This window comes from Amblyomma mixtum, chromosome 1 (assembly GCF_055824585.1).
Source record: "Amblyomma mixtum isolate Tamu chromosome 1, ASM5582458v1, whole genome shotgun sequence".
NCBI classification, from domain to species: domain Eukaryota; kingdom Metazoa; phylum Arthropoda; class Arachnida; order Ixodida; family Ixodidae; genus Amblyomma; species Amblyomma mixtum.
Genome location: NC_143012.1, coordinates 17,977,438 through 17,990,500, shown reverse-complemented (window position 1 = coordinate 17,990,500; position 13,063 = coordinate 17,977,438). Strand labels below are relative to the sequence as shown.

Sequence of the window (13,063 nt, the reverse complement as noted above, 5' to 3'; positions counted from 1 at the left end):
ATAACGGGAGAGTGGATGAATTCTGTTTATAATCCTTCTGACGAGAGGACTTCTTATACGGCGGCCGCAGGTCCAGGACATGGTGGACTTCTTCTGCCAGTACATCAAGGGCGACAAGATCGGCCTGATCGCCAACGCGCACCTCGTCTGGGCCGATATGCTGGACGGTGGCATCAACTCGCGCCGCTGCCGCGACTTGGCGCGTAAGTGCGCCGTCAACCTTGACTTCGCTAAGTGCGGCGACCTGAAGGGCTTCCAGAACTCCGAGAAGCCACCCATGTACCCGGACTTCATGGAAAAGCTCGACACAAAGAACACCTACTGCTCGCGCAAGGTGCTCGGGCAGCTCTACCGGAACTGCAAAAAGGTATACTCCCGCGCTTGCCGACTTGGGGTTCAGACGGCTGCCCTTACTCTGATGACTAAGCCTACAGAAATACAGTTGAACCTGGTTATAACGACGCTGATTTGACCCGGCGATTAGTTCTTTATATCCCGTCTTGACAACTTCCAAGGGGAATCATCGCTTTTCGTTATATCCATTATGTTTTTATAAACCGTTTCGCTATAACGAGGTTCGATTATATGCAGGATATGATGCGTGAGACGATAGTGCTGTTCATAGAGCACATGTCTCGCCCGCAACTCGCGTTTGCTCCTGGTCTGTCTTGTTTGGCGCTATCTTTACTGCCCTAATTGCGCACTCAGGTTTTAGATCTCGCGAATGGCCACCTCTGTGACTTTTCCAAGATGTTTAGGTTCCACACGTGGAAATGAGCGACAGGACCGCTGAAAGAGCCGCTGTTTCCTTCAAGGTTGGCATCAGCAAGATCCCTGTTTGAAAACGCTTGAGCAGCATTGCGACAACCGCTAGTTCAGGGCCATCTGAGCTCTTGCACGAACTTGTCGGTCTTCATGTCGGTTGAATTTGAAGCTAGTTTACTGCATAGTTATAACTTATAAACCCCGTGAAGCTTCTTACGTGAAGGTCATATGCCTGCGTGGATGATCGCATGTCGATCATCGCATAAGCAAGTACGTCTTAAGCCTAATTGGTTCGAGCTGTACTTCTTACGTGATAATTAGCAATATATCTATGAAGGTCTGCACTGAATAGTTTGCGGCATGAAATTTTTATGAACCACGTAGCGCATACCATGCCCGAGATTGTACTCCATGGCTGCTTCTGGCGATGTACTTTGTAACCATCTTGTTCATTTGCATTTGTCTGAATTCAAGAAGCTCAAAAAGCTCTGCTTCACCCCTCCGTCGAACTGCGGCAGCCTGTTTGGGGTTTTCGTTCTGTGAATCATTGTCAGACTGCCAACTATCAGCATGGGTCGCGTCTAATGAGGTCTTATACGACATGTCAATTTTGCTGGGTAGGACAGTTCTGACTTCTTTAACCTGCCCTCAGTTGCTCTCTACCGACTGCCTTTGAATATCAGCACTGGAAAAATTGTATTTGTCGCGTCTGGCAGTAGCTCTGAAGACACAGGAACAATTTTAATGCACTATCGGTGACAAAAGTTACTGACCCCTTCTTCACGCCGGCGTCGACACCAGGAGTACATCATCATGTGGCATGGTTCTTCGGAACTTAGAAAGGAGGCCAATTAACTTCTGACACGGATTGTGCGTTCACGGATGCTGTCTGCATTGTTTATTCATGATGTGCTGAATGCGTGCATCACTCTTTTGTGTCGTCCTTGTGTGGTTCCGGTGAACAGGTTGAACTGAGCACCGACTGCCTTGAAGTGGTGGAAGACAGCCTTCCGGACCCTCGACTGCTGCTTGAGGGACGAGAACAGTTCCTGCTAGAAGCCACGTCCGCCTATAAGCGGTACGCACTGTATCTCAACGCTACAGTAGACAAAGTGTGCTGCAGCAAAGGAGTCGCAAGATATTAGCGTTTTATCATAATTATGCCGGTGTTCTCTTGCTACTGTAGGACAAAAAGAAGTTGCAGTGTTTTAGCGTAGTTAAACCGAGTAGACGTGCGGAAGCATGAGTTTATTCTCAGTCTCTTCTTTCTGGCATCTGCATGTGCGCGTTTCTCGCTATTCATCTTCGCGCCCTCTTTCCACTCTGGGGCAGCTTGCGTGACGCTCCTCCGAACTAACCCGAGCATATCCGAATCACACCGAGCTACACACAAGATTTTGAAGCGAAAAGCTTCACTAGGCTAGTCAACACCGGGTCTGGCGTATGCTCAGTGATCAGAATTAGCCACAGCTACGCTTGCGCAGAACCGAGTGACTTCACAGAAGAGGCGCAGGTGGTCGGAGCGGCCGCCGCCGCAACCGCCGCCGCGACTCCCCCGCCTGACCTTTCGGCGCAGCCGCGCGCTACTGCGCATATGCGCCGCCTCCTGACCACCGCTACTACTGCGCGCTCGCCTCCTCGCCACCGTTTGACCTTTCGTTGCAGCTGCGTGTTTACCACAGTTACTACGCATGCGGGAGGAGGGTTATATAACGCGCTTGCCTACACCGTTATCGTGGTGCTCCCAGTGCATTGTGTGCGAACTGCGACAGCCATGACGTCAAACAAAGCATAACTGCAGCTTTTCGCTTGTATATCCAGTATTAACCAGAGCTAAGCCACTGCAAATTTTTTAAAGCATGAAATGCTTTTAGCGCCCGTTGTCGGCAGTGTGGTGACGTCACGCCGAGACCGAGAGCCATCATCCGGGCACTGAATTCCACTCATCCGGGCTCTGAAACGAGAACATCCGGGCACCGTACGCGACTTATCGGGATTCAACGAGACTCTCTAAGCCCTCCTGCGGGACCGGCATACAAGCGCCGGTTGCTCTCCAAACGAGTCACAAAAAATAACTGCTGCCAGTGTCTTCTCAATGTTTATCAAGATATCAGTCGAGCTGTGCATTTGATAATGCACGGAATTATAATTTGCGATTTCTAATAACGCGTGCAAGAAGCACATAGATGCCACGATACACTTCGTTGTCATACATGATCTGTTAGGGGCTTTGAGAGAAGGCCGCTTAGAGAAATTTAGCTCCCGTTGTCGGCAGTGTGGTGACGTCACGCCGAGACCGAGAGCCGACATCCGGGCACTGAATTCCACTCATCCGGGCACTGAAACGAGAGCATCCGGTCACCGTACGAGATTTCACGAGACTCTCTACGCCCCCCTACAGGACCGGCATACAAGCGCCGGTAGCTTCGCGCCGAACGGGTGGTGGCGTTCCTCTCTTCCTGTACGGTGCGGTTCGGGTGTCCACCGAGATGACAGAGAACTACTGCGCCATTTCCTTTCCTCAAAAAGCGTTGCGTTCAAAGGGCACGGCATCACGCCCAACGGGTGGTGGCGTTCCTCCCTTCCTTTACGGTGTGGTTCGGGTGTCCACCGAGATGACAGAGAATTACTGCGTCATTTCCTTTCCGCAAAAAGCGTTGCGTTCAAAGGGCAAGGCATCGCGCCGAATGGGTGGTGGCATTCCGTGGACTGCCTGGTAGCGCTACAACACGCTGTCGCGTTCCACTCCTAAAGGCGAAGCTTAAGTCATCAATTAGTCATTAATCAGTAATTAGTCACTAATTCGTTACTAATAAGTAATTTGTCATTACTTCGTCATCAATTATGTGTGACGTAATTCAGTGGTAACGTCACCAGTGTCACATAGGCAAAGTGGTGCGGAAAACGCTTTCGCCTTTTGCATGTAGTACATTCTTGTCAGGCCTGCGTCTCGTCGTGTCCGCGTACGCTTCGTGTTATGCCCGTAAACATTTCATGCTTACTCCTCTAGGTTACGGGAGAGGTATTTTTTTAAATGTTCAGCACCACGAGGCTCGTGGTAGAAGCCGTTCAAAATAGAAGCGTTTGTCCAGATTTCCTGGGCTTGCTTGCGTCACCTGCGCGGTTCAGTGACAGTAACCCATCATTTTCCATTGCTACATCACGTGCATGGTTCAGTGACAGTACCTCCTCCTTTTTCGTTGCATCACCTGCACAGTTCAATAACAGTACTTCCTCTTCCTTTTTCGTTGCTTGCATCACCTGCATGATTCAGTGACAGTAGCTCCTCCTTTTCTGTTGCTTGCATCACCTGCACAGTTCAGTGGCAGTACCTCATCCTTTTCCTTTGTGCTAGGTACGCGATGAAGATCCGGGCGCTGCTCAAGTCGTACCGCATCGAAAGCGAGAGCGAGGCCCTCTCCGGTGCCCTGTCCAAGCTCAGCAAGTACGTGAAGGAGAAGAACGACCCTACGGACATGGCCATGGTGCTCGAGAGCCAGGTCGAGCACGTGGTGCGCCGAACGCGCGAGGAGTTCTTCTCGCAGCAGCTGGACCCGGCTCGCGAGAACCTTAAGGCCTCCGCCTGGTACCAGGTGAGACATCGTACGCTTTCTTTTCTGCGTACATCGCTTTCAATCTGGTATTCTGCTGAGCTGTGGTCAGTGCATATTGGGGGAAGCTGGGTTAGCGAACAAACGAGCCGAAAAGATATGGCACACGAACGTAATGCTAAAGGCTGTCACCTTATTCTCTTTTTAAGTGTTGTATTCGTGTCACTTCCTTTGTCTTTCGCTGTCTTATTTAGCCGCATGTAGAACTTGAAGGGAGGAAGGAGTGATGAATGGTGGCCGCGTGCCTTGGAGGACTGACACCAGCGCCGCGGAGCGCGTTGGCCGCTAGGTCTGAGACCATGCTGCACGCTGTGTTTGCGGCGGCTGACGATTACGGGTGGCCTTATAGTACGCGTACCCTGCAGCCGCTATCGTCATGAGCGGCGCTAATGTCAGTTGAAGCGACGTGCTCTAGCATTCATCTGTTAAGCTTGCAGAGGGTGTCACAGTGCAAGATGGGAGGATTCTAGGTTGACCATTTCTTACTGCGAGTCTCACCCTTTCCCCTTCCCGGTAATGGAACTGCCTGCCTGCCTGGCGTTCAGCGTTTAAAGCGTTCAAGGGGGGGGGGGTGTTGCTCTTGATTGCCGTGGTGTTCCTTCTAAGCAGAGCCCAATACACATACATGAAAAGCCGGGCTGAATAGCCACACTAATTGTAAGGGATCGGTAGTATACGCGGGGTCATCGGAACGCTGCTGGGGGGGCTCAAAGCGAAGCGTCTCCTTTCTTGGAACGCGGCCGCTCGCGAACGCGCCGGCAAGTACGGGTGCCCCCCCACCCCGCGGAACCGATTCGCGCAAGTGCTGGCACGAATGTGTATTTGTGTTTGTTTTTATGTTTATTTAGTGGTAGAGAGGGTGGTTTTACCTTGTTGAAGCCGCAGGACTGGCCATGCCCTTGAAGAACCAATCATGTTGAGAGCACAACATGATTGGAAGCTACGAAATGTGGGCCGGGCCTTTAGGGCTTTAAAACCGGGCCTCGGAGCTGGAAGCGGGGTTCTGCGCTAAGGTGAGATGCTACGCATCTTCGGCCACGCCGAGTAGGGACCTCCCCTAGTATTAGCCAGTTCCACCTTTTTGTTGTTTGTCCTTTGCTGTTTTTAATTTGTCTCTAGTGACTTATACCCCTGTCACACGGGCATTTCGAAGGCCCTCGAATCGATAGTCTATCGACTCGAAGGCGATCGAGCGCTGCTATACGGCCAGTTTGAATGGCCATTGAGTCAATAGTCTATCGAGTCGACGGAGCAGCCCGGAACTCTATCGAGATTTCGAGGGCCTTCGAGCGTTGCCCAAGGTTGCTAGCATTGCTTCGAACGACAACAAACATGGCGGCGCCCTTCAAAGCCGGACCCCTCGCTTCGGACTGAATTCTCGTTGTTGCTGCCTTTTTCTGTCCGTTCACTGGTCATAAATGGGGCACCGGACCGGTCTTTCGCTTCGTCTCATCTTGCCTACAACAAAACGTATAAGTGATAAATTTGCTTTATTTTTTATTTAGAGTGACGATTCTGCCGCTGCTAGGCCTAAGAGAGTCGGTTTGTTGACAGTAATGGTTCCCGTTTTGACAACCAGATGGCGCCACTAGAGGCTGAGTTTATTTTTGAGTCTCTGCTAGCATACGCTGAACTAAATGTGGGAATGCGCCTGCGTTTAGCGCACGTAAGCGTGCATACGCTCGTGGTACGTAGACAGCATAAGTTTATGCTCTTTTCTCACTGTATCTGTGTACGTCGCGAGCGGCGACGTGGTGCGCAAAGCGAGAAGCAGCAGCGGCGCGGCCGTTCCAACTCGCCTGGGCGTCAACAGATGAGAACAGGTCCTAGTTTTTGCGGCGAGCGAATCCGCTTCGCTTGCCGTATTTTTGAACAAGTGTGAACGCGCCTTATGACTCCAAAAAAGTGTATTTCAACATTTAGTTAAGTTTCGTCAATATATTTTTGTTATTTGCGCGAAACCGAAAGCAGCGATTGTGGCGCCACACGAGCTTGGCGTAAGACGCGAGAACGATTTCAATGGCCATTGAGATTTGCCGTGTAGCAGTTCCACAACTCCCTCGAGTTCAATGACGATCGAAAATCTCGATGGCCCTCGACTCGATGGCCATTGAAACTGGCCGTGTGACAGGGGTATTAACTTATATCTATTGTAAATATTGTATATAAAATTTGAAGTGTTCGCCTTACCCCTGCGTCTCAACTGAACACAAGACCGTCTCTGACGGGGCACCCCTGGTGCGAAGAGCTTCAGTCTTCCAGTTGGAACCAACCGTCACCGACGGGGCACCCCTGGTGCAAGGAGAGTAGAAGAATCTGAAATTTACTCTAATACATTCTGAAGGTAGCATGACGGCGACCAAGAAGGCGACTGCATGCAGTCTTCCATCGACGTTACGCAAGCTGCCCTCGAATAGCTTCTGAAAGGTGAAGAATGCTTGCGGAGGGAATCTGAAGCGTCTGAACGACCGACTTTCTTAGTGGCAGTCCTAATTCTATGCGAGATTTCGCCAGACCATTGACGCATTCGACGGCGACTAATTTCAAAAGTTTGGTGTGGTAGTAAGGAATAGATGATTACTACGGTCGTGGCGGAAGCAAGGTGGGTAATAGCGAGCTGAAGTAATATGCCCGTGACCCTTCCTCCGGGTATCCGACAGAAAGCTTTAGACGAAGAATGAGAAGAGATAGTTCGAGCTTGTGGCCTTATTTGTACTTGGTGCTCAGTAATGCATCTTGGTTATGCCTTCAGCGAAATGAAAGCCTTTTTTTTAAATAAAACCTACTACAGGGCTCATTCCTCCCGCGTTTTTCAGCGTCTTCTGAAGAGACTTCACGGTGACATGTTTTGACAAAGGCCCATGATCTAGCTTTAGCGTTTTTCGTTCGATGGCAGCCGTAGACTAGCTTTACACCTTACGGCGACTACGTTAAGGCTAACGCCTTGTGCAGGGCAATTCGTTAAAGTATCATGTGGGGTCGGGACGCAGGTGACGTACGATCTTCAGTCGTCGGAAGGTGGCATCCAGAGCTTCCCCTGGGTGGTGTCCGATGTGCTTATGCGCATCGTGGTCAACACGTCCTCCTGCGTCCCCGGGCCGGTATCGCGCAACAGCTTCAGCCAGCGACTCGGTGCGCTGCTGCTGGGCAGGCCGCACCCTGGTGGCGGCGACCAGGGCGACACGCAGCACGGCGACACGCAGGTGCTGACCAACCTGCTCAGGCTCATGTACGACTGGATCGACTCCAGCTGCGAGTTCCTCTTCGTCAAGGACCCGCAGGAACTGGGTCTCTACAAGAACATCATGCGCGAGGCATGCGTCAAGGTGCGTGGGGTCAGCAAGAGAGCTGCGTGGGGTGGAGATCCTGCGCGAAAGTAAACGTAAACGGTCATCCACTCTTAGTTAAAACACTATAGCGCATGCATGGCCGCACTCTTCAGAGGGCCATCGCGTGCGACACAGTCGCTCATCGCAGCAAAGTGGCGCAGGAGAAGGTATACCTGGACGTGGTGTTTCGCGTCATCTGCCACTTCGCTTCGATGCGCAGCCGTTTCAGACGCAGTGGCCCTCCAAAGAGCATGGCCATGCGCTAGCGTATACTAACTAAGAATGGACGACCCTGTACAACTTAGAGGGCTGGTCATCTTTGCGTACTTTGTGCATGGGGATCTTTTTTGCATCGCCGATAACTGTCTTGAGTTCTTCGCCATCCAAAATCTGTAGAAAGCGGGATGGGAGCAGCATTGTGGTTGGCCTGCTCAACAAAACTAAGTCTGTCTTTCGTACAGAAACACTATGTACAGTTGCATGCGGCAGCTTTGAAATGAAGCGCCATGCACTGCTGAATGGGAAGATTTCAAAGCGCCGGCGTTTTGTCTCGTGTTTGACCTTGCGTAAAGTCTACTAGGATGACGGTGATAGTCACTCCACATAAGCACCAGTTTGTGCTGATTGCGCGCTATGAATATAAAGTTTCAGCACAGCACTAACATACGAACGCATGCACCGGATAAGGCTTGGCCAATGGTAAAGGTCATGAACCTGCCTGCCTACCTCCAGCAGTCAACCGGCTGGTACGGATATGGCTACGCTATTACGTCTCCGCTATCCTGCTATCAGAACTTATCAGAACTTAATAATAACGAACAGCTGCACTTCCTTGACGGTTCCTTCTGCCTTATGTTCGGCTTCTTTTCAAACAATCGGGAAATGCGCAGGATCGGGCGCTTAACCTAGATTAAGGTTTATGTTGTGAAAGTTTCCAGAGCTTATGAAGGTAAAGAGGGTATTTATGAGCGCTTTCAAGACCTTTTACACGCTCCTGGTGTAAAGAAGTGAGAACGATATCATGAGGCAACACAGTAACTTAATGTCACCGCACTGTAAAAAAATGCATTCATAGGTAAATGTACTTGGAGTGTGTCATTCTCAATGTGCGAGGGCCTGTAGCGGGAGTTCACTGTTCACTTCCCATTGCAGGTGTCCCGCTCCCTCTCAAGGGACGTGCCACCGCACAAGCTGGTGGTCCTGTGCCTGCGCTTCGCCTGCGCATGGTGCCTCAAGATCTTCCAGGGCGGCAGCAACGGAGAACTCATTTCCAAGGAGTGCCGCCGCCGCTACCGGCTGGGACACCTGGCCCTCATCACGCTCAACCGGCTTTCCATGTCCGGCAACCTGGCCTATCTGCGCAGGGCACCGGAGGTGTGCCCCTCCACAGAGCTAGTCAGGTATTTCACACACTGTTCGTTGTGTTAACGAAATGCGTCAGAAATAGCAGCTGACAGGTTGTGTGACTGCCATGTTTTAAGTGGGTACATAATCTGCATGCTTGGAGAAATACTCTAAAATCAGCATACTCCTCTCAGTCTTGATTTATTGAGGAAGTAATTAAAAAATTACAAGGAACTTTAGCGGCTAAAGTGCTGAAAGGCGAAAGCCTGAGTGCTGCATTCTGCTACGCGGTTCATTGCACATTTTGTTGGTGCATTAATTAACTGCCAATTAATGACGCTTAAGCTTCGCCTTTAGGAGTGGAACGCGACAGCGTGTTGTAGCGCTGCCACGGAGTCCAAGGATAGCCACCACCCGTTCGGCGCGATGCGTTGCCCTTTGAACGCAACGCTTTTTGAGGAAAGGAAATGGGGCTGTAATTCTCTGTCATCTCGGTGGACACCTGAGCCGCACCGTACAGGAAAGGAGGAAGTGTGAGTGAAAGAACAAAGAGGGCCGTAATGAAGAAAATGAAAACTGTATTTGAGGAAAGAAAATTACCCATTAACTGTCTCACATATCTCAGTAGACACTAGTCGAAAATTGTATTTGAGGAAAGGAAGTTGCGCAGTAACTGTCTCACATATTTCGGTGGACACCTGTCAAAATTCGCGCGCGGTGACGTAACGACAATTTGGACCAATCTGAAACGCGGACAAATACGCCTTGCTCGTCGGTAAATTGGTTTTTGAGGAAAGGAAATGTATCTGTCTCTCATATCTCAGTGGACACCTAAACCTCGCCGTAACGGGAAGGGAGGAAGATGGGAGTGAACGAAGACACCGTATTCACTAGACGCACCTTTGTTCATTCCAAACCATCGTGCTGGCATGGTGGAGTGGTAGCGTGCTCGACTCGCACTCCGGAGACCGGGGTTCGATTCCCAAGCTCGGCCAATTTCTTACTCGGTTTTATTTATTTATCTGGTCTGACTAGAAAGGTTAATTAGACTAATTGGTTAAGCAATTAACTAAACTCAGTCAAACTTACTTGGAGACGCTATACGATCCCTTTAATTGGTTGCATGGTTAGTAGCCAAAGTACAATTGGCCCCGATTAAAATTCGCGCACTGTGACGTCACGGCCGTTTCGACCAATTGAAAAGCGTGACATTTCTGTCGACAGCTCCTGCTTACAACGACGAGGCATACAGGCTTCCGCCTTAAAACAGCCAGTGCATGTTTCGGAAATCCAAGGCGACTTCACAGCTTTTCAAAAGCACCGCCACGCGCAGTGCCTTGGTAACTATTCATCGCAGTGCACGAGATACCCTGAATTGTCTTCCGCTGTCCTATTGGCTGTCCTCCCCAGGATTTACATCGACCGGGAAGACGAAGAATTCTTCCTAATCCTGCGTCGCTACGAAGACGTCTTCACGGCGGTCATGATGGACTGGTCCGGCGTACAGGACATCCAATGCGACCTCAAGACGGACCGCATGGACGACTGGTTTCTCCAGCTCATGGTCACCGGGAGCCGCTGGGCTCTGGAGCGCCTCAAGGAGATCGTCGTCTACCCGTCTTTCCGCGAGGTGCTGTCGCTCGTGTTCAAGCGGGAGCTTTCGCAGACAGACGTAGAATAACGCCGTCGCCAGGACAGGACAGGGATGATAAGCCATGCCCCATCAGCCCTTCCCCAAAGCAGCAGTGCTCGTCTTTTACCAAGACGAGTGCACACATCTGCGGCGATATTTTTGCGCTATAAAGAACTCTTATATATTTTTACGATTGTTTCTATAGGTTACCTCTGGCCGCCGCGGTGGCTCAGCGGTTATGGTGCTCGGCTGCTGTCCCGAAAGACGCGGGTTCGATCCCGGCCGCGGCGGCTACAATTTCTTTGGAGGAGAAATTCTAGAGGCCCGTGTAATGTGCGATGTCAGTGCACGTTAAAGAACCCCAAGTGGTCGAAATTTCCGGAGCCCTCCACTACGGCGTCTCTCATAGCCTTAGTCGCTTTGGGACGTTAAACCCCACAAACCAAACCTATAGGTTACCTCTAGACACGCTAGCTCAATCCGATTTTTCTGGGTGTATTTTTTTTCATTTGTTTAATCATTTGTAGTCGTATTGCGTATTTATGCCTTCATTAGGAAACGAGGTGTACACACCTTGTGAACTCTGGACGTTCATTTTTTTTAAGCGATGCGATGCTCTGACTTTATTAGACAAGCACGGCATCAGAAATTAACTCAACCAAAGTGCAAAGTGGTTACGGTAAGCTGGCGGGTTGGAGTGGCCCAGGGCTCAACGGCCACAGTCTTGTAAGCCTCGAAACTGCTCTACTTAAGCAACGCCTTAGTTTTTACCCTATAAATAATTTCAACCACTTCCGTGCTTTCTTTGTGGACAGATGATTGAAATGAACCCCGCCCACTTAGGCTGTGGGCGAGTTTAGAATGAGACCGCTAGGATGGTACGCTGTAGCGAGTTTATGCTGCGTGGAACAGGACCGGAGTATGTCGTCAACTACCCGGGACAAAAAGTAGCGGCCGCGGTCCGTCAGCAATTGGCGTGGGGCACCGTGATGAAGGATGACATTTTGCAACAGGAAATCGGCGACATCAGTGGCGCAACTGGTTGGTAAGGCACGTGTGATAGCGTACCGAGTGGCGTAGTCAGTCGCGACGGCGATCCAACGGTTGCCGGAACTGGACGGAGGAAAAGGTCCGAGGAGGTCTAGTCCGACACGATGAAAGGGTTCCAGAGGTACGTCGATAGGCTGCAGAAGGCCGGCAGGCAAAGTGGAGGGCCGCTTCCTTCGTTGACAGAGGTCACAGCTGGCAACGTAACGGCGAACACTACGGTAAAGGCCGGGCCAAAAGAAGCGGCGTCGGACCCGATCGTACGTGCGGGAGACACTGAGGTGTCCCGCGGTGGGCAGGTCGTGTAGTTCCGCGAGGACAGACGAGCGGAGACGCTGAGGAACGACGAGCAGGAGCGGAGGGCCGTCAGGGCGAAGGTTGCGGCGGTAGAGGATGTCATCCTGAAGGACAAAGAGTTGGAGCGAAGGATCGGGGTTGGCACAGGTGAGGCGGTCAATAAGGGGACGCAAGGAGGAATCTTGCCGTTGCTCGGTCGCGATGTTAAGCAGATCAGAGATAGCGAATAAGCACGGGCCGAGGTCATTGTCTCCAGGATCTGGCCGCTCCACAGGGTGACGAGACAGGCAGTCAGCGTCTTGATGTAGGCGCCCGGACTTGTAAACAACGGTGTAAGAGTACTCTTGCAGGCGCAATGCCCAACGACCAAGCCGGCCTGTGGGGTCCTTCAGCGAAGAAAGCCAGCAAAGAGCGTGGTGGTCCGTCACAACTGAGAAAAGGCGGCCAAACAGGTAGGGTCGAAATTTAGCGACCGCCCAAACAAGGGCGAGGCACTCGCGCTCCGTTATGGAGTAATTGCGCTCGGCGGTGGAAAGAAGACGGCTGGCGTACGCAATGACACGGTCTTGACCTTGGTGACGTTGGGCGAGCACAGCGCCGATACCATATCCGCTGGCGTCTGTGCGAACTTCAGTGGGTGCCGACGGGTCGAAATGGGCCAATATAGGAGGGGAAGTGAGCAATTGGATTAAGGAAGAAAAGGCCTCTCCTTGGGCAGAGCCCCAGGTAAAAGGGCTGTCTTTCTTAAGGAGGTCGGTGAGGGGACGTGCGATGCCAGCAAAATTTTTGATTAAACGTCGGAAATAAGAGCACAGGCTTACAAAGCTGCGTACGTCCCTGGACGATTGCGGAAGAGGGCAGTCTTTGACAGCTTGAACTTTAGCAGGGTCCGGGCGGACACCCGAGGCATCGACCAGATGTCCAAGGATGGTCAGTTGGCGACGAGCGAATTGGCATTTCGACGGGTTGAGCTGCAGCCCGGCTTTACGGAAGACAGAAAGAATGCTCGTCAGTCGTTCGAGGTGCGTGGAAAATGA

At 51.4% G+C, this 13,063-nt stretch overlaps 1 protein-coding gene across 2 annotated transcripts in view; it reads left to right on the top strand.

Moving 5' to 3' along the window:
* LOC149365614 (uncharacterized) overlaps window positions 1-10,870 on the top strand; it is a 48,672-nt gene extending 37,802 nt beyond the window's left edge. Inside the window, exons 16-21 of one of the 2 annotated variants that reach the window (XM_089544588.1) lie at window positions 71-367; window positions 1,731-1,843; window positions 4,121-4,358; window positions 7,367-7,702; window positions 8,858-9,105; window positions 10,460-10,870. In XM_089544588.1, the coding sequence (XP_089400714.1) occupies window positions 71-367; window positions 1,731-1,843; window positions 4,121-4,358; window positions 7,367-7,702; window positions 8,858-9,105; window positions 10,460-10,730 (1,503 nt within the window). In that variant the 3' untranslated portion in view covers window positions 10,731-10,870. Of the gene's footprint in view, window positions 1-70; window positions 368-1,730; window positions 1,844-4,120; window positions 4,359-7,366; window positions 7,703-8,857; window positions 9,106-10,459 lie in introns of those variants that run through there. The other variant, XM_089544598.1, reaches the window with a different exon arrangement.
* The last annotated feature ends 2,193 nt before the right edge of the window (window positions 10,871-13,063 follow it).